Genomic DNA, 21,658 nt, shown 5'->3' with positions numbered 1-21,658 from the left:
AGGTGGTTTGCTTTCCCTTGCCTTTCTGTTTTTGTCTTGAAGACGAAGCCATGGTTGAACCAGAAAATATCTCTTGTTTCTAATGGTGAGAATCAAAGAAAGGCAGCCAATGTGGGTAGCAAATATTCACAAGATTTATAGCAGAATAAATGGATTGGTATGGTAGTTATGAGTGGATATGCATAAAGATTTTATGCTCTGAAATTGTGCAGAGTATCTTTGAAAATATGCACCAAATATTTAGGGTCACGATGCATACACACAAAACTTTATTGAGCACACAAACCATCAAATCGGTTACCAACCTTGACCAAAACCGTCAAAGGTACAGAGGTTAATGCCCACTAGGTCAATCAAGCAGTCAAAGATCAGAATTTCTCTTTCCTAGTCATTAATGCATATCAGTACAGAAAATAAACACATTCAATTGCGAATAAACAGATTTAATTTTTCACTACTAAGAACAATTGACATTTATAATTCCCAATTTATTAAGCAGAAAATTAAACCTATTTTTAGCTAATGGTTTTGTGAACAGATCAGCAAGTTGTAAATCAGTACCAATGAACTTAATCTCACATGTTCCATTAGATATGTGTTCCCTTAGAAAATGATGCCTAATTTCAATGTGTTTGGTTCTTGAATGCATGACAGGATTTTTGGTTAAGTTGATTGCACTTGTATTATCACACAGCAGAGGTATATGGTTAAGTAAGATACCAAAATCATTCAATTGCTGTCTTAGCCATATAGTTTGAGCACAGCAACTCCGTGCTGCAATGTATATTGCTTCAGCAGTGGAGAGAGCTACACAAGCCGGCTTTTTGCATTGCCATGAGATCAAGCTTGATCCAAGCAAGTGGCATGTTCCACTTGTGCTCTTCCTATCTATTTTGCAACCTGCAAAATCTGAATCAGAATATCCAGTTAAGCTTAATGAGATGTTACCTGGATACCACAAGCCAACTTCCTTAGTTCCTTGCAAATACTTCAAAATCCTTTTGACAGCATTGTAGTGTGACTCTTTAGGAGCAGATTGAAACCTTGCACACATGCACACTGCAAACATTATGTCTGGTCTGCTGGCAGTGAGATACAGTAGTGATCCTATGAGTCCTCTGTATTTGGTTTCATCAACAGAAATTCCAGCTTCATCATGATCCAAATGACAGCTTGTTGAGAAGGGTGTGCGGATTGGTTTATACTTGTCCATTTCAAATTTCTTCAGCAGATCCTTGCAATACTTAGCTTGACTTAAGAAAATTCCATCCTTGAGTTGTTTGACCTGCAACCTAGAAAATAGTTCAACTCACCCATCATTGACATTTCAAATTCACTCTTCATGACTTTCACAAAAGCTTCACACAATCCTCCATTGTTTGATCCAAAAATGATGTCATCTACATACACTTGTACTAGGATTGTGTCATCTCCTTTCTTCTTAATGAACAAGGTCTTATCTGATGTGCCTCTTTCATAGCCTTGAGAGATGAGAAAATCACTTAGCCTCTCATACCATTGCCTAGGAGCTTGCTTGAGTCCATAAAGAGCCTTTTTGAGTTTGAACACGTATTCTGGATGTTGATGGTCCTCAAAACCTGGTGGTTGTGAAACAAATACCTCTTCATTTATATAACCGTTTAGAAAGGCACTCTTCACATCCATTTGAAACAGCTTGAACCCTTTGATGCAGGAAAAGGCAAGTAGCAATCTAACAGCTTCTAACCGAGCCACTAGTGCATAGGTCTCATCATAGTCTATCCCTTCTTCTTGATTGTACCCTTTGGCTACTAGCCTAGCTTTATTTCTGGTAATTACCCCGTGCTCATCCATCTTGTTCCTAAATACCCATTTTGTTCCAATTACATTCATCTCAGGTATTCTAGGAACAAGAGTCCAGACCTCATTAAGAGCAAATTGATTCAGTTCCTCTTGCATGGCTAAAATCCAGTTGTTGTCCTTGAGGGCTTCATTCAAATTCTTGGGTTCAACTTAAGATACAAAGGTCATTGCTTCATCGAAATTGTTCAAGGATTTTCTAGTTGACACTCCTTTCTCAATGTTCCCAATGACATTGTCAAGGGTTAAGTCTCTTGGAGTTTTCCACTCTTTTGGCAAACTTGCAGCTGCAATAGATTCTTGTATAGCATGTGTATCAGCAGTATCAAAATGAATCGATTCATTTTGATTTAAAACAGATTTAAATTCATTACTATCAAGGTCATCAGCAGCAGTTTTAGATAAGCTATGATCAGTTTCATCAAATACAACATGCATTGACTCTTCTACTATGAGCAACCTTTTATTGAAGACTCTATATGCATGACCATTCAAAGCATAACCAATGTGCACAGCTTCATCAGATTTAGCATCAAACTTACCAAGATTTTCTTTGCCATTATTCAATACAAAGCATTTACACCCAAATACCCTAAGGTGGCTCACACTAGGTTTTCTGCCCTTATACAATTCATATGGGGTTTTCTTAAGAATAAGTCTTATTAAGGTTCTATTCAACACATAAGCTGCAGTATAGACTGCATCTGCCCAAAAATACTTAGGGAGCTTAGATTCATTTAGCATGGTCCTAGCTAGTTCCTCTAAAGACCTATTTTTCCTTTCAACAACACCATTTTGTTGGGGTGTCCTAGGGGCTGAAAAGGTATGTGCTATCCCATGCTTCTCACAGAACCTCTCAAACTTAGCATTTTGAAACTCTCCCCCATGATCACTTCGAATTGATTTAATGCAGCAACCATTTTCATTTTGCAGAATCTTTGCTAATTTCTTAAAGGCAGTGTAAGCATCATGTTTATGTGCAAGAAATAAAGTCCATGTAAATCTAGAGTAGTCATCCACAACAACTAAAGCATACAAATTTCCAGCCAAGCTAGCAACTCTAGATGGACCAAATAAGTCCATATGTAACACATCCAATGAATTTTTTGTAGAGACAATATCCTTTAACTTGAAAGAGGATTTGATTTGTTTACCTTTCACACAAGCATCACAAAGCCTGTTGTCCTGAAATTTAATGTTAGGTAAACCAGAAACTAAATCTTTAGATTTCAGCTTATTTAAGTGATTAGTGTGTATGCGGGCTAACCTCCTGTGCCACAGCCAAGACTCATCACTTCTAGACAGCAAATACTCATTTGAAGAGTTAGTTTCCATGATATTCAACAGATATATGTTATTCACTCTCTTACCAGTAAACAGTACCTTACTAGTTGAATTGCTTGAGATTGTGCAGCCATTTGACTCAAAGTTCACTTTGTATCCTTTGTCACAAAGCTGACTTATGCTGAGAAGGCTATGCTTGAGTCCTTCTACATAAAGCACATTCTCAATGGTTGTTGAGTTTCCTGTTCCAACAGTACCTCTGCCCAAAATCCTCCCTCGATTATTATCACCATAGGTTACATGTCCTTCTGCTTTGAGTTTCAAGCTAGTGAATTTTGTAAGATCTCCAGTCATATGCTTGGAACAGCCACTGTCCAAGTACCACTGATTTTTCTTGCTGCCAATCTGCAAAACAGAATAAAATGATACAAATGGTACCCTTTTCAGTATAGGGTCCAGCACAGATTAAAACCTTCTCTTTGGTAGCCATTTTGCTAAATTCTTAGGCACAAGATGCTTTCTAGCAATGCAAGACCTAGAGGTATGACCAGATTTCATGCAGTAAAAACAGGTTACATGAGATGCCTTTTTGCCACTATTAAAAGTTGAAAAAACTGATTTTGCTGGAACAAAATAACTTGAAAGCTTTTTGACATTGGTTACATTTCCAGGGGTATAACCAAGACCATTCTTATTGAAAACAGCATTCTGTGAGCCAAGGAGAGACTCAAGGTTCTCTCTTCCCTTGGTGAAATTGGAAAGGGTTTTCAGCAAATACTCCACTTGTTTTTCCAATTTTTTGCAGTTTTCACAGGTTTTAATAGAGGCATGCAATCATGTTAGTTCAAGGCTTACCAAATCTGTTTTGGCTTTATGCAATTCTTCCTCAAGTGTTTTTACTTTAGGTGCAAACACATTGTTTACCTTTTGCAGCTTATTGCATATTACAGCTAGCCTATTTGCTTCATCATGAGTTTCCTTGAAAGCAGCAAGCAAATCATCATAGTTATCAGAATCAGCAGAAAAATTACTTACTGAATCAGAGCTTGACTCCTCATTCTTCATCATGAAGCACAAATTATTTTCCTCATTCTCAGTTGAAGAGCTGTTGGTTGAAGATACTTCATTTTCCTCCCATGAGATGTAAGCTCTTCTTCCCTGGTTCCTTTCACTTTTCTTGCTGGCAGATTTGTCATTTGCTTGATTGTCTGGACAATCTGTTTTGATATGCCCTGTTTTGCCCCAGCCAAAGCAAGTATACTTAGAGGAATTTGAATAATTGGGTTTAGGATACCTTTTTTTCTACTGGTTCCTATTTATGCTTTTCTTCAGGAATTTGCTGAATCTTTTTGTAAGAAGACTGATTGTTTCATCATCTTCAGCATCTTCTTTTTCCTCCTTGATCTCATTCAGTTCAGTTGCTTTCAGTGCAAGACCTTTGGATTTTTTCTCTGTTGTTTCCTGCTCTTTGAGTCTCTTGAGCTCTAGCTCATGCTCCATTAGCTTTCCAAAGAGTGCACCAGTTCCCAGCTTTGACAGATCACGGCTTTCGGATATGGAAGTCACCTTTGGTTGCCAGCTTCTGTCGAGGCACTTCAATATCTTTATGTTGAGTTCCTCTCTGTCAAATTCTTTTCCCAAACCAGTGAGGTGATTCACAATATGAGTGAACCTTTTCTGCACATCAGCAATGCTCTCCTCGAGTTGCATTCTGAACAATTCATATTCTTGGATGAGACAATGTTTTCTTGACCTCTTCACATCTTCAGTACCTTCATGAGTGACTTCTAAGACCTCCCACATCTCCTTAGTTGAATTACATTGGGATATCCTGAAGAACTCATCCATTGTTAATGCAGAGGTTATGATGTTCTTGGCCACAAGATCATATTGAGCTTTCTTCCTTTCGATCTCATTCCATTCAGATCTTGGCTTTACCACTTGTTCATCCTTGACAACCTGCATTGGCACATAAGGTCCATGGACCACAGCTTCCCAAATTAATGCATCCATAGATTCCATGAAAATTCTCATTCTAACTTTCCAAAATGCATAATTCATTCCATTGAACATAGGTGGTCTATTAACAGCAAAACCTTCAGCAAAAAAGCACATTAAACTCAGACATTATTACAAACAAACTTGATTAAAATACAAGTCCTAGCTCTTGATACCAATTGTTGGGTTTTAATAGTGTCAAAGTTCAAGAGGGGGGGTGAATTGACCTTTTAAAATCTTTTCGCAGAAACAGAGTTTAACACAGGTTACAGAAAATAAATCTATTTATGTGACAATGAACAAATTTATTTTGGCACTGTTTGTGTGTTTGAAAAGCGTTTATACAGCAAGGTTAATCACAAGACAATGCAGATGGATTTTTCAGATGCACACACACTGATATCAGATTAAGAAACAGTGAATCACAAAAACAGCAAGCTTTAATTTCAAGCACAAAGATTTAAGTTCAATTAATGGCTATACAGTGAATTGAATTAATTCTTACAATCAACCTGTTCCAGTGGCTTTTAACAGATTATAAGTATTCTTATTGAAATCAAACAGTTTTCCAGAAATTAAGAACAGTATGAACCGAGCCCAGAAAGAACAGATTTATTTATGATTGAACAGGTTTATTTCTTTGCTGTTTTAACAATTATGCAGAAACTTAAGTGCAGAGATTGAGAGAGAATGAACACAAGGCAGTTATACTGGTTCACTCAACTGAGCTACATCCAGTCTTCACCTAAACCAAGGTGAAATTCACTAAACACAGTACAACCAAGTACAATTCCCATTGTTCTTGAAACCTACAAGAACTTAGGTACTCTTGCTGAAAAAACCTATTTCAGCACACACCCACTCTTCAAGAACCCCTATCAAGAAGAGTGTACAATCAAACTTTTACAAGAAATGAAAAGTGAAACGACTACACCTGATTGAGGATACACAGATCTGCCTTAAACCAGTAGGCAAGATTGCTAGAACAGTAGCAGCACCTCACACCAAGCTTTTTGAACCAAACCAAGAACAAGCACTTTGTGATTTTCGAAATCTTTGAAGAACAGATGCTAATTCTTTGCAACCTCTTAATTCTCTGCTGTAAAACTTGTTTTCACAAATGTGTGAACAGTTTTTAAACTCAGAAACAAGTTTTCATTTTATAGAAAACCAACTTATAACAGTATTTTGAAAAACAGTTAAAGCTGTTATAAAATGAACAAATTGAAAATAAAATGAACTGATTTATTTTCAAAAAACAGTTAGAGAATTTGTTATGTGAGGACTTAGTCAATTATTCTGGTGCAGGGATAAAACTAAAAAACGTTTAAGCAAGACAAGACACCAGAGACAAAAAGAATCTATTCATTTACAGATGAACAGATTTATTTTTCAAAACGAAAACAGAGAAGCTTAACTATTTGAAACACAGTCGTTTTGAAAGGTTTTACTTAGTCAAAATTCTTGATGCACAAAATCTAATTTTAGCAAGACTTAGCCAAGGCATCAGTTTAAAAATGAATCTGTTTATTTAGAAAAGAACAGATTTATTTTTATGCAGTATACTTGTTTTTTGTAAAACATGTGAAAAACAGTTTAAGAAAACTTATGCTTGTTCTTATCACATGGTCAGTGGTTATGAGGTGAGTTACTCAGCAAAAAGTCCACTCTTAAACAACCTCTAAGCACTACCTAAGACACACTTAAAGCAAACCAAAATACATATGAAATGTACATATAAGTCTTCATCAAACACATATCTTGAAGGGGCAGCAACCATCTTCAACAGGGGTGACAAGACACCATGTACACAGTTGAAGCGCAAGTGAACATTGTTTTGTGACTTCAAGTGAGAGATTGTTGGGTATGAAGTTAGGACCAATTGGGTTGGGCTGACTAGGCATCATCTTTAGTGGGTGGGCTTAACCATTGTGTCCCTTTTATAATCTCTATTTAAAAAGATCATTGTACTTGTAATTGGTGTGCAACAGGACAAAATGAAAACCTAATAGTTGCCCCGTGTGGATGTAGGTTGCAGTTGGCGACCGAACCACATTAAATCTTGTATTGTTTATTTTCTGCAGTTGATTCGTGATTATGTGTGTTGCTTCCGCGTGTGTTTTTCCCATCAAGAACAATTCACAAGCCATTTTAGAATACTATATTTATCTTACATATCTTGGTGATGAGCTCTTAGTACTTTAGTCAATATATAGGCTTCAAGAATATGGTTGTTGCTTAGTGTAATCTTCAAAGAAGATATATCTTTATACTTCAAAGAAGATATATCTTTAGATAACATGATCGCAAATATTTTGTATTGATATGACTTAATATTGTCTCATATTTTTGTCTAGCACTAATAATGGAAGATTGCATTTGATTTTGAATATTACATATTATAAACAAGAAAACACTACATGAATATACACAATATAATGTGCAATCAAATTATATGAGATAAAAAAGTTTGATGTTCATTTCAAACCACTTAGTTCCAAATATAAATAATAAGAATATTGTTAAAACCATAAAGAATATGAATAGATATAAACTTATTTATTATATTTTTTTATGTAAAAGAAATATTTGTGATCATGGCTTAAGTGCAACCATTATGTTTTATAATTCTAAAAGAATGGTCTTATAATTATAAAAGAATGTTAGATTGTCTTACTCTAGTTTGATTACCATAGAAGGTTTGATGACACTTCAACTTCATAAAACACACATGTTACAAGGTTCACAAATGTAATAAGATAACCTGTTCTATTTTATCAACAAAACTTTATCCACTAAGACATGATCTAGTAGTTTTAGACAAGTATAAATTGCCTGGACTTAACACCTAAGTTTAATTTCATTGTTATCTTTATTTCTAATTTAATTTCTACTCCAACATACATATTAACTTTTTTCACATAATTTTTGTAAAATTTAGGAAATGAACTCATTGAAGATGATTGGTTTGGCTAAATTAAAATAAAGTCTTTGTCACCTCATTGTCAATAATGATAGAAAAATATCACTGCCTAGATTCCTATGTTGAACAATTCAACCCCACCTCTATTACCAATTTCAATATTTAGCCTTTTAGATTAGGACATCTATATCGAAACCATTTGAAAGTTTATACTAAGAATTTCATTTCATTTCTAACTTTATCAACAAAATGTTTGATATTTGTCATTTGGCTAAAAAAAAGAAAATTGTTACATAGCATCTAAAATGATTGAGAATTGAAAATATGATGATATTTACAACAAACTAATATAAAAACATCTAAAATAAATATTCTTTCTCTGATACTTTTACATTGCATTTGCAACTAATTAACTAATTTTAAAATGGGAGATTTGCAAACTAAGTTTTGGAAAAACTTTTAACAAATCATCTATCACATTAAACTATTATCTAATCAGACGACACTTCACGAAATTTCTAAAAAATAAATACAATTCAACCTTTTACTATTGTATATTTAATCTATTTTCAAAGTTTCTATTAACAAAAATTAACATTAATATATGATATTTCTCAAAAAAAAAATGATAAGTTAATGATAAATTATTAGGCAGCACCAGAAAATAAATATAAAAGATATTAATTGGAAAAAATTGAGAAAAATACAAGAAGTAAACATAAAAAAGTAGAATCTTTTAATTTTAATTGGCACATCCTAATGTGAGAAAGGTATAAAGCAAAAAAAATTAGAAAATATAAAATAAGAGTTTGATGTTATTGAAAGACAAATAAACAAAAATATAAAGAAAAATTACAAACTAAATGCTATTGACATAATAACAAGAAATACATCACAAGTTTACATATTCATTTTGTCAGTGTGCAAGTGTGAGATGATATTGAGTTTGGATCCATTATCCTTGACTCCCTTTCAAGCATATCTTTAAGCCTTAGCTGTTTCATAGCATTACTTAATTCTTCCCTGGCTCATCCACTTCCTAGTTCCAAGGCCACACTACAAAAGGAAAATGGGAACAACAACAACTGAATCTGACTTTGATTATGTTCTCAGTGAACGAAAAGCATTTGATGAAACAAAAGCTGGTGTAAAAGGGCTTGTTGATGCAGGTACTAAGAAGATTCCTAGCATATTCCATCATCCACCTGAGAAATCTGAGAAGAAGGTCTCAAATTTAACCGACACATGTCATGTTATTCCAGTCATAGACCTTGCAGATATTGACAAGGATGCAAGTAAACGCCAAGGGCTGGTTGACATGGTGAAGAAAGCATCTCAAACATGGGGGTTCTTTCAGGTGATCAATCATGACATCCCAGTGAGTGTTCTTGAGGAGATGAAAAATGGGGTGAAAAGGTTTCATGAGCTTGATACTGAACACAAAAAGGAGTTCTATTCACGAGATAGAACAAAAACCTTTTTCTATAACAGCAATTTTGATCTATATAGCTCGGGGCCTTCAGTCAATTGGAGGGATACTTTCAAGTGTTTGTTGTATCCTGATGCCCCCAAACCAGAAGAAATTCCTGTAGTATGCAGGTATGTATGTGTATCTATCAATTACATGTTCATTGAAGAAAAAGGGGGTTTCATTGTAGTTAAAGTACACAAATTTGGAGGCTTATATTTTTGTATATCTGTTGATCATAAATTGGAAGGTAAAACTTGATAAATTACCTGAAAAAGAAATCTACGAAGAAGAGGAATTGTGTTTCAAGGTGTTAAACTATGGTGGTCTTTATGAATGTGAATTGGAAACAACTGATCCCCTTTTTTTACTTGGTATGTCTCTAATCAAATTTGGCAATGTTGTTATGTTTGGTTGGTTGGGAAAAGTACAGTTCTGATCTGATATGCTATGCAAAGAAGCATTTCTGGTCAACTCTTGAATCTGCAGTAAGAAAGGAAGAAAATAGTAGCTGGAAACTATCTGGCTTTGCATATTATTATAATCTATATGGACACACAAGAACCAAATATCTTTCAATGCTTATCAAGTGAATCAAACAGAGGTGGTGGAATTGATCAAAGTTAGATGTGGATAATGGGAAAACTTGAAGTAACATTATGTCTTAATATGAGTGGTGGCCAAATCCTGTAATGTCTCTTATCTTTCTATTGTAAAACTAGGCCTGCATCTTGATGTAGAGGGCAGAATATCCCTTGTTGATGAAACTCATAAAAAGGGTTTGAAGGGTTTTTGATCTTCAAAGGGTTACAAAATAGGTTTCATCCCATATGAAATGCAAGCAAGAACACATGTTATATGATGAACAAAAGGAAAGAACAGTGTAATTCTTCATGACTAGCTGATCCTATGCTTCTCTTTAGCTCTAACCATAGTTCTTGTAGTCACTCTTTGTTGTATGTTATCCTTCCAATCCATCCCTTCATCACTTGCATTCCAATATTCTAGTATATGTTGCTTTATCTGAAAAGAAAAAAAAAATGAAATCAAAGGTAGTGTTAATTTGTGACTTGCTTTCATTTCTGCACAATACAACATGAAAGTTAAAAGATGAAGTCTGAAAAATTAAACTATTGTAAGGTCCAAAACTGAAATTCCACCCTTCTGATTGATTGCATTGCATGTTCTTTGCAGAGACATACTGCTGGATTACCGTAAATACATAATGAAGCTAGGGATTTTACTGCTTGAGTTCTTTTCAGAAGCTTTGGGTCTGAGTTCAAACCATCTCAAAGATATGGGATGTGCTGAGAGAGTATTTGGCCTTTGCCATTATTATCCTGCATGTCCTGAACCAGATTTGACTATGGGAAGCACCATGCATTCTGACAATGATTTCTTCACAATCCTTCTCCAGGACCATATTGGTGGCCTCCAAGTAAGATGCAATGAGAAGTGGATTGATGTAAACCCTGTACCTGGTGCTTTGGTGATTAATATTGGAGATTTTTTGCAGGCAAGTTTTCTGTTATTCTCCTTTTTTTCCTTTATTTCCTGCAACTTTTACCTATCATGGATACTACTTACATGTAAGGCTTCATTTTCTAAGGGAAGTTAGGAAAAGATAAAGGTTAACTTAAAACAAATCATCAAGGCACAACACTTATGAAGTAATAAAAATGTCCTGCACAATGTATTATTATAATCCGATGTTACCACATAGAAGAAACAATTCTACCAAACAACTGACACTTATATGAACTTCAACTAATGTTAAAGAATATATTCATAAATCAGAGAATATGCTGTTTAGAGTTTCTTCTCAGAACAAACCATACCACTAGAAATGGTATTGCTACCCATCTTCCATGTTGCTTAATTGTCTGTGTTCTTAAAAAGGTCTAAATGATCTTCACAAGATCGTGTCTTTCTTTTCTTCAATGACCAAGTAGTAGTCCTCTTTTCAATTAATTTGAACCACCAACACATGTGTGTTTCTGAAGATATTTCAATGCTCAAGTTAGTTGAAGAATAAATGAAAAATAGTAAATGCTTAAAATTGTATTATCTTTAGTATGCTTTTGCTTATCTAGACTTTGAGGATGAACTTTAGTCATTTTATAGTATCATTATCAGTCTAAACATGGATTAACATGTAATCAGGATAGTAATGTTTTACAGTTTGTAACAAGATAGTTTTTAGCAGACCAAGATGTACACAAGCTTTTGTCCCTACACATGATCGTGATAGGTGGTTAACAAGTCAGGACTTTTGTAAGTTCGGTGTCTTCTGTAGTTTGAGATGTTCGTTTGTTAATTTCTGTACAGTTTGTCTTTCATAATGTCCCTTATTGTATGGGTAAATTGACTACTTCTTCATAACTTACATCCCTCGTTTTGGAGATCATATATAGAATAGAGATAAAAACATTTAATAATATATAAGTGAGTACAAACTTCACCTTATAAACCAGTTTTGTAAGCTTGAGTTAAGTTTAAAGTCTACTTCCTAATATTTCTCAATGATCTAAACCTCTAAACAATGATAGCAAGATTCCACCTTTTGGTGGGAGGAAAGCCAGATATGAAACAGTTTGAGTTTAGTCATTTTCTTGTTATAATAGAATGATGGAGTCAGAAAAACAACTCATTTGATCCATGTTCTTGTTTCCTCCTAGTTGAGACAGACTTGATTGTTTCTATTATAAACACATCGACTAGAGATTAGAGTCTTTCATTGTATATAAGTGGGAGCAAACTTCAACCCTATAAGCCAGTTTTATGAGGTTGAGTTAGGCTTAAAGCCCACTTCTTAACATGGTATCAGAGTCATTTCGATCCTATCCTAGGGAGTATTTGTTGGGTTTATCAAGCCACCACCCATAATATGTTATCCCACATACGAGCTGCTGTTACTCTCGGCGTGAGGGAGGTGTGTTGGAGATCTCACATCGACTAGAGATTAGGACATTTCATTGTATATAAGTGGGTGCAAACCTCAATCCTATGAGCTGGTTTTATGGGGTTGAGTTAGGCTTAAAGTCCACTCTTTAATAGTTTCTATGTTGTTATTTGAATGAGCCTTATTGTTGGATGTAAGTTGTAACCATGTTGCTAATTGTTTTTGAGTGTTTGATTGTAGCTTATATCAAATGATAGATTGAAGAGTGCTGAACACAGAGTGCTTGCAAATCATGTTGGTCCAAGAATATCTGTTGCATCCTTTTTCAGTCCAAGTGCTGAGGCATCCTTAAAGCCTCTTGGACCTATAAAGGAACTATTATCCGAAGAGAATCCTCCCAAATATAGGGAAACTACCTTTGCTGAGTATGAAGCCTACTTTCTTAAAAAAGGACTAGGTGGCACCAGTGCCCTTACCCCTTACAAGATTTGAACTAGGAAATGTATGAGAAACAAAAGGTTAGCATAAATAAACATGTTCTTTTCATTATGTAATGTTTTTTAATAGAATCATTAAGATTTTTAAAATTATCATAAATTATTGTTGTTTTCTGTTTAACTTTTCTCTAACTCACTGATATCTGAAACTATGTTGACTTGACAAATTTTTCTGCACTATTATTTAGTGGCTAAAGTACTCAACCTACTAAAATTTTCAACTAATGTATGGACCTATTTAGTAATTTATTTTAATTTTTTTTACTAGTTATAAGATATTTCTAGCCACTATTTGAAATAGTATTTGAGATAATATTTTACATTCCATGACTTATTATCTTTCTATTACTAACTTTCACACACAAAAAACCACTTTATTTTATTATTAAAAGATCATTATATATTTCTTTGGTTAAATTTAAAATAAGTATTTCTTAGATAAGATGTTTACAAAAAGAATCAATTGTTTATAAAAGCAATAGGATTTTCTTAAAAAAAAATAAGGAATTACTTATTTAATTTTTTTTAATTTACTAAAAAATATTTTTATAAAAAATTAAATACAAACAAACTCACCCCATATTTCTCAAGTAGGCTTTCCCTAAACCTCTAAAGTACTTTCACGATCAAAATCAAAAGAGGTTGGTAACAAAATAAAATAAAATAAGAGTTCAAAGGTAGTACAAATATTTATTTAAATTATGAAAAAAATTAAATAACCCGGAGCATTAGTGAAATCAAATTTATGGTAATAGAGAAAATTAAATTACTTCAATAATCGATTATATATAATCGAATATTGTTATAATTGATTATATCTAATCTATTGTTATAATTAATTATAATTAGATTCGGTTTTTGATTGAAAATAATTAAGGTTTAAATAATGTTTTAGTTTTCCACCAATTTATGATTTTTGCATATGACGTTTAATAAAAAAAAGACTCTTTTTAATTTTTAATAAAAACTTTAATTTTGCTTTTGGTTCCTATTTTTTTACACATGTTAAGTGATGATTTATCTCTTAGTTGACATGCAAATAGACGAACACGTGTATTTTTGTATCCTTAATAACTTTTTACATTTTGTTTTTATTCTAAATAAAGTTTTTTCTATTTTGGTCTCATAATTTTATTTATTTATTTTTTTTGGTTTTTATATCTTTAGGTAATTAGTTTTCTTAAGAAACTATGTCTTGTTTATTTTTTAAAATTATTTTATATATAAAAATAATAATTAATGTGATGAAAAAAAAAAAATTCCTTTAGTTAGTGTTTTGAAACTCTTATTTCTTTAAATATTCTTTATTAAATGATAAAAAAATGGAGATTAACATATATCAGATTGTTTTGGGATTCTCTTCTTTCTTTTACTTCATTGTCAAATAAAAAATTGTTGAAAGAAAGAGGAAAGGTAAATCCTAATTAAAGATGATGACACGGTATACACCATATATCGGTCAAAATTGGATGAGTTTCAAATGTATTGGTATCTAATTCTAATCGATCGATATGTTTAAAATACATTAGGCACAATAGATACATGTTTAAAATACATTGGACACAATAGATGATTAATGAGGTTAAGTCATACGGAGAATTAAGTAATACACTCTTAATCATGATTCATACGTTAATTTCGATTCAACGACAAATAACTAACATATAAATAAGTCTTCCAAAAAAAAAAGGTACGTCATTATTGCACTGAGTACCAAACACTTACTCGAGCATTTGAGCATTTTTACAGGTGTCCTCCTAATCAAAAGCGAACGAAGAAAAATAAGTTTGACCAAAAGTGGTGAACGATAATGAAAGAAGGAAGAATAGTCCGATCAAACCTAAAGAGTTAGAGAAGAAGCGAACAAAGGTGTGACAACTAAGTGAAGCGGAGAAGTCAATTGTTCATTCGGTAAGCGTTCTCTATATTCCTTTTATACCAAAACATATATTCATATTTTTTTTCAAAGAAAATAATTTTTTTTAAAATAGTGTTGTATCATCTTATCACGTAATTACTTAAGTGACAACTGATTACTTAAAAATATTAATAAATAGAAGAAGTAAAAAAATAAAAAATATATGAGAGGCCAAAATAGGAAAAAAATATTATTTAAAATAAAAAATAAAATGTAAAAAACTGTTCAAACCAGAAGAAAAAAATTACATGTTTTAGTTTAATGCAACAGTTAACGTGTCATTTAATAAGTGAATATTTAACTAATATCAATAAACATTATATAATAAAAGAGAAACTTTTTTTTTATGGAGGGCCAAACATGATTTTCTTATTAGGACTATATTAGCGAATTAATAAGAGATATACAGATTATTTTAATTAATAGTTAATTTCATTTAAAAAAAATCATCTTTACGTAATAATACAAACCAGATTTTGTTTTCTTTACGTAATAATACAAACCAAGTATACAACGTATCTAAAACTTCATTTTAATTTAAAATTCCATTATTAATTTATCTATAAAAATACAAGTAAAAGTTCTATGTTTACAAGTGATGCATTATTAATACTAAACATTACATCAGACTGCATCATAATAAATACAAAAAAGATTAAGGTATCTCAAGGTAATATTTGACTAAAAAGATAATTAAAATACTAATTTTGATATATTTTGTGTAGAATAAGCCATTTTTTTTTATTTTTTTTTATAAAGTTTTTGTGTTAGGCATCACTATGCAACTTGACATCTCAGCTAAGTTGACACTTCAAGTAACAATAATCATCTGCCATCACATGAAAAAAAAATATTATTAAAAAAAAATACAAAAATATGGGGGGACTAGACCAAAACCCATGTGTTAACACAAACGATACATAGGTAGATTATACCTATTCATAAATAATTCTAAGAACAGACTAGCTGGGAGTCTATTATACCAATGAAATGATTCTCTATAAATAAATCCTAAATTAGCCAACTTATCAGCCTTTTTTTTATTATGTTATCTAGTATTTGGATTAGTTAAATTTAAACATAACATAATTGCTTGATGTTAATGCGTTATTTTAGTTGTAAAAAGGTTTTGATACCCTTGTGCCATATTTTGTAATATTTTATTATTATTATTGATAAAAAAAAATGTTAATTTTGACGTTTAATAAAATGGTATTGTTGATCGTTGTGTATTATGATAAATGATTCACTTATTATATTTCACACACACAAAATATTTTTTTTCTATTAATTTGTGAAATTTAAGAGAGAAATAAGTATTTTGATAATATATGAAAGATATATTAAGTCAATATGAACTTAAATGAAAAGGGGTAAATTTAGAATAAAAAAATATATTAAAGGTACCTATTTCTATTGGAAAGAGTAAAATTTCAAATTGATATTTAAGGTTATATGAAAACATAAAACTTAAAATGATCTAAAAAGAATAAATATAATGAAATTTCTAACATTTTTAGACTACTAATGTTTTAAGACATTATGTGTTATATTAGGATAATGTCTTGAAGAAGAAATAACAAGAAATTTGTTACTATAATTCTCACTAAATTCAGCTTATAATGAAGAATGTATCAAAAGAAACCATTAAAAAGTTTATTAATGTTTTGGAGAGATAGTAATGTGATTCTTGTAAATAAGATGAAACAAAATTAAAATTCACTAAACCATCTTCGTCTCCATAATCAAAGTTATCTATGAATCATGGGTCCCATTTTGAAAATGGGTAGCAATTTTAGGAAAAAACATTCAATGACAGAGGAGATAACGGCTACATGGGACCCACTTTGAGTCCTTTTGGGTCCTTTTGGTGTTGCAAAGTGCAAACCCATCACTACCCTTTACTTCCCTATCTTCTCCATTTAGGCCAATTCATCAACTTTTTTCTCTTTCCCTCAACTTCATCTTGATTACCCTTTTCTCCACTCACTTTGTTTCACACTACTGCCAAAGTAAAATCCATTTTTTTTGGTTCATCTCGGCATTGCATATGATGAACAACCCCAGTTGTTGTGTGTTGCATTTCTTTTGTTGTTTTTCTTGCTGTCTTCTTTTGCCAGCTCTTGTTCTCTCGCACCACATCTATGGTGAGTAAAGTTGTATTCTTTTTCTTTGTTTCTGTGTATATTTTGTTTGTTTTGGCATTTTGGTGTGTTTATGAGCACTGTGTCTGTTATTTAGTTATAAGGACAATGTGGGCATGACCAGTAGTAAGTAACATATTTTTGGTCATTCTACAAGGTTGTTCTTTTATTGTGTCTGGGGTGTTCATTACTTGTACTGTTGAGATGGTTGGTGTAATGGGTATTCCAGAAGCTCTCCTTAATACAAGTCTTGTTTTTGTCTTTGGGCTTTGAAAGTTTCCATCTTGTTCTGGATCTCTGATTGCTGGCACATTCCCTCGATCAGAGGTTTCATTAGTCTGAAGTTTTCTTAAGGATTTGTATTACAATTTTGAAATTAGTGGGAAAAATGGGGATTTAGAGTGGTAGCTGATAGCAGTGTGTAGAAGGTTTAGAATTTATGGTATTGAACTTCAGTATTCAGCATTGGCATATTCATGAATGTTTTCACTGTTTGCATCTCTAAATGCTCATTCTTCACTACCTTCTTCTTTTTTGTTTGTAATTTAAAAGCATGACACTAGATAGCTTGCATTGGGAAAGTTATGGAGCCATATGGTTTTTTTGGAAAGTTGAAGTTGCCCCATATTTGATCTTTGAATGGCTTGTATTTTGAATTTGGACCTCAATCCCAAAACTAGTTTGTGAGCTGAGGAATGCTTGAATCTCTATAAGCTCTAGTTTGGTCATATTTTATAGTCTTAACAAGGTAAGTAGATTAGGCTCAAACTTTATAAAACCTAGTTTAGCCTAACTCATTTCCCACCCTAATATATGTCTAACCCTACCTATGTTTAGAAGCTAGATGCCTTTGAAATAGTTATTGAATTTGAAGAAACTAAACTAAGTCAGTCATCCCAAAAAAAATTTCAATTAATTGATTTAATATTTGGCTTCTCCTAGGTTGGGGAACAATCATGTTGTTGCTAGGGCTATTAAAAAAGATTAACTGAATTGAATTACATTAAAAAAAATTGTTTTTGAAGGAAAACTGTATTTAGTTGTTGTTTTAATTTAGTTTTTATAAACCAAATTGCTTCTGTATAAATTTCCATAAACTAAACTGAACTAAAACTTATAAAATTAGAAATGTGTTTTAAGATAAGATGTTTATTGATTATATAACAAACAATTTGAAATAGTTCAATTAGTGTAGTTCAATTTATTTAATCAATTTTACTGTTCAGTTTTGCTGAATCATTTTCAAAGATCAGTTTTGTTTTATAGTAGTTCAGTTTATGTATTTAGTCCAGCCCTAACTACTGATTCATTCAATACTAGATTGCTGAACTTATAGAATACTCAAATATGTTGGTTAAATGTAACATTGGTTTCCTTGATATGGTACATTCACTATGATTGATGATATTATGGATTGCAGAACGACAAAGTCTCATCCCACTAAGTGATATCTGCTACATAGATCATAAAAAGTTCTATTATAAAAGGTTACTTTTTACATTTAAACTGATTGCCAGAATAAGTTTGTCATTGGTGAACTTGAAACCCTTGAGTGCAAATCAATCTTCTTTCCCAATAAGCCACTAAAAATAGTATTCTTTTACATTTGATGGCAATTTGGTTTCCAAAAGTTATTTTCCCTTGAATTTAAATTATATTCTAATTAGATATGGTAGATGATCTGCCACAAAGTGCTGCCTATTTCCGTGCCTTTCACCTCTGTTTCAGATGTTCTTTCTGAGAATACTTCAATAATTTTAGAAAAAGTTTGTTTCATGGTATTTATGGCTTGTCTTCACAGGAATCACAGTCAAACATTAAAATATGTTGGAGTTCTGTTTGGATTTATCAACTTCATAATCAGAGCATTTACACATTGGTTGGAAAAATCTGCATTAATTTGAGCATTATAAATTGAAATTTAGTCAAATATATTGGTTTTTGGAAAAGCATAGTGTTTGTGAACTTCTAATGCAGCCTGAATATAATATGAACCTTTTGATTTTTGTTCTAGTATGTTGGTGTTTGTGAACTTGTTTCATAGAAAAGCTAGTATTCTCAAAAGATCTCACCCACAAGATGACTCCCAAGTTTGTATTGTTAGCAGTTTTCTGTTACTCCATTTTCTTAGTTCTATATATAGAGGACTCTATGTGTATTCTACATGAGCTGAATTTTGTGAACGAACTTTGTGTATAGAACCTTCCAGTACAATACAGTTGCTTCCTTTCCTTTTCGTTTTTGTTCTTGTGTTTTTCTTGTTATTGTTGTTTGAACCCAACACTAGCAAAATCAGGTTTTTCAATATGTTCTTTATTTGATGCAAATCTGAACCATACTGTCATCATATATGAAGAATCAATCTGATGATTGAGTCAATTGAACAGAAACATGATAAACATAACCTTTCATGAGCATGCAGATCCAATATATATCATCTCTAAAAACAGCTTGATGTTTTTTTTTCTCTCAGGAAACCCTGCTAGTGACATAGTTGACATAATAAACAAGAATCGAACAGATCAAAAGCTTCCTCACTTGAATGACAGCCCTGGTTTAGGGTGCATGGCCTTACAATATGTTGAATTATGCAAAGGGAACTGCACTGGTAACAATGCTGTAAACTGCAAACCTCCTGAAGATGATTTCACAGAAGTGTTTGCTCCCAACTGTGGCGTAGAACTACCTACTTTTGGCACCATAACTGGACACATTGTTGGTTGTCGAAGAGAGTATCTTGAGCCATCATTAGCATTCTCTGAAGTTCTCATTAAAGATAAGAACTCTGTGTCTCTTTTGAAGAACAAATCACACACTGAGGTGGGAGTTGGCCTTGTTGGACTCCATAAAGGGCCTTTCTTTTGGTGTGTTTTGTTTAGCAATGGACAGAAAAACTCCACGTTTGTGCTTGAAAATCGTGGTGCAGGAATCCAGCAAAAAAAGGGGTGTTATAGTGGGAGCAGTACTCCATGCAGTGGAGGACAGAGAAGTAGTGTTGCACTTTTTAACATCTTTTTCATGTGTTGTGTGTCCATTTTGCTGTTTACACTTTTGTGATCAGTTTGCAGTAATACTAGATCTTCAAATGACTATTCCTGAATTGGTTTTCTTTGTTTTGTTCAGTTTCCTATACTTTGTTTACTGTGTCTCATGTTTCACTTGGGGTTTTATGCTTCATGATTTCAGGGGAGTTTTTCACACAAATTTTTAAGATTGCTGTATGCATTAGTTTACACAACTTCTTAATACACTCTAGAGATCTTCAAAGATCACATCTTTCTTAAACATGCAACCGTTGGAGATTTTAGATCGACTAGTAATAAAAACATTTTACAATATATAAATAGGTGTAAATCTCATCAAATTAAATTTAAAATTCACTTCTTAATACCAACTTCAATAGTTTTGTCATAATATTAGCATAATAAAAAATAATTATTTGTTAATACAACACAAATGAATAATTATAAAAGATATTTATATTTAAAAATAATTCATGTAACTTATTTTATAATTACCTAGCGGAAACACAGGCACGAGAGTGCCTGTGTGTCTGCTTTTTTTTTTATTATTTATTTCTATCATTACAACACATGTGACACCATTAAGCAATAAATAAAAAATTCATCCTTAATCGTTCAATTAACATTAATCATGAAAAATATTATATACAAAAGAAAAAAATATTATAAAATATGCTTATCTTTTCTTTGTCTTGGACTTGCAAATAGACTTAGTTAAATCGTTCTTATCCTTTACCACCATTGTTAACCACTTCCCCTCCATATCCATCACCCGCATTCCCCTTATTCTTAACCCTCCTAATCAAATTCCAAAATGTAAGTGTTTCGCTTGTTTGTTCTTTCCTCTCCTGATCCTTTTTCTCACTACTTTCGCTCATAGTCTAACGCGTCTTCCCTTTTCTCCCTAAGCCCTCTCTTTCTCATAAACTAACCCCTCTCACTCTCACTGACACACTTTTATCTGATACGTTTTATTCCCTTTCAATTTTTCATTTAAATTGTTGTCTTAGTGTATTTTATGGCGTTATTTGTGTCAGCACAATAATAACAATATTGTCATCATACAATGCTAAAAGCATGCAGAAATGAATAAAAAAGAAAAGTAAATTCAGACATTGCATTTCTATCTTCTACTTTATAATTGAAAAACAATCGTTACTGGTTGTTTCGTGGTTTTTGAAGAAAATTACGACTTCTCATATTTTGAATTTTGAATATGAAAATAGAAAACGAAAAAAGTGTTTGATGGGATAAAAGTGAAGATGAATTGGAGAAAAAGATGCAATTATTACAGTAAATGAAAATGAATATTCCTTGTCTGATGTGATGCTTTAATGTAGCGTACGTAATCGCACGTAATCGTAATGAAGAAAGAGAGGTTTTGATGAACCCTAATTGTAGAGAAAAATAAATATAAAAGAAACTTTTATTCACTTGTATATTAGAGAGTAAAATACATGGTGTATATATAAGAAAAAGATTAAGACCTAGCTGAAACAGAAAAGGAAAGTTGGGTCAAACAAATAAAGCCCAATAATTTAAAATAGAAAATTAAATATATTAACACCCCCCTCAAGCTGGGGAGTAGATATTTGTCAGGCCCAGCTTGGATTTGAGAGTAGAGAATTGTGCGGAAGCAAGGGGCTTGGTGAATATGTCAGC

The 21,658-nt window shown here is 32.4% G+C and overlaps 2 protein-coding genes and 1 long non-coding RNA gene across 3 annotated transcripts; 2 read left to right on the top strand and 1 right to left on the bottom strand.

The window, feature by feature from the left end:
- The first annotated feature begins 8,912 nt into the window (after window positions 1–8,912).
- On the top strand, window positions 8,913–13,032 carry LOC137818461 (1-aminocyclopropane-1-carboxylate oxidase homolog 12). Its single transcript, XM_068621907.1, has 3 exons — window positions 8,913–9,643; window positions 10,707–11,028; window positions 12,655–13,032. The coding sequence occupies exons 1-3, from the start codon at window positions 9,114–9,116 to the stop codon at window positions 12,904–12,906; spliced, it is 1,104 nt and encodes a 367-aa protein (XP_068478008.1). The 5' UTR covers window positions 8,913–9,113; the 3' UTR covers window positions 12,907–13,032.
- Window positions 10,021–12,200, bottom strand: LOC150024195 (uncharacterized). Its single transcript, XR_016516403.1, has 2 exons — window positions 12,046–12,200; window positions 10,021–11,859 (listed from the first exon to the last, which is right to left on the bottom strand). It is a non-coding gene; the product is annotated as an uncharacterized LOC150024195 (long non-coding RNA).
- Window positions 13,033–16,718: 3,686 nt separating the features above from the next.
- LOC137819467 (uncharacterized) lies at window positions 16,719–20,095 on the top strand. Its single transcript, XM_068623322.2, has 2 exons — window positions 16,719–16,976; window positions 19,447–20,095. The coding sequence occupies exons 1-2, from the start codon at window positions 16,880–16,882 to the stop codon at window positions 20,028–20,030; spliced, it is 681 nt and encodes a 226-aa protein (XP_068479423.1). The 5' UTR covers window positions 16,719–16,879; the 3' UTR covers window positions 20,031–20,095.
- The last annotated feature ends 1,563 nt before the right edge of the window (window positions 20,096–21,658 follow it).

Source organism: Phaseolus vulgaris, chromosome 10, assembly GCF_051622355.1.
Source record: "Phaseolus vulgaris cultivar YP4 chromosome 10, ASM5162235v1, whole genome shotgun sequence".
Taxonomy (NCBI): Eukaryota; Viridiplantae; Streptophyta; class Magnoliopsida; order Fabales; family Fabaceae; genus Phaseolus; species Phaseolus vulgaris.
The sequence above is the reverse complement of the archived record's forward strand: the minus strand, read 5'-3'. Positions and strand labels throughout refer to the sequence as shown.

Coding starts and splice junctions, on each gene's coding strand:
- LOC137818461 (XM_068621907.1), top strand. CDS start 9,114: ATGGGAACAACAACAACTGAATCTGACTTTGATTATGTTCTCAGTGAA. Junction 9,644..10,706: donor GAAATTCCTGTAGTATGCAG/GTATGTATGTGT, acceptor TGTTCTTTGCAG/AGACATACTGCTGGATTACC. Junction 11,029..12,654: donor ATATTGGAGATTTTTTGCAG/GCAAGTTTTCTG, acceptor GTTTGATTGTAG/CTTATATCAAATGATAGATT.
- LOC137819467 (XM_068623322.2), top strand. CDS start 16,880: ATGATGAACAACCCCAGTTGTTGTGTGTTGCATTTCTTTTGTTGTTTT. Junction 16,977..19,446: donor TCTCTCGCACCACATCTATG/GTGAGTAAAGTT, acceptor TTTTTCTCTCAG/GAAACCCTGCTAGTGACATA.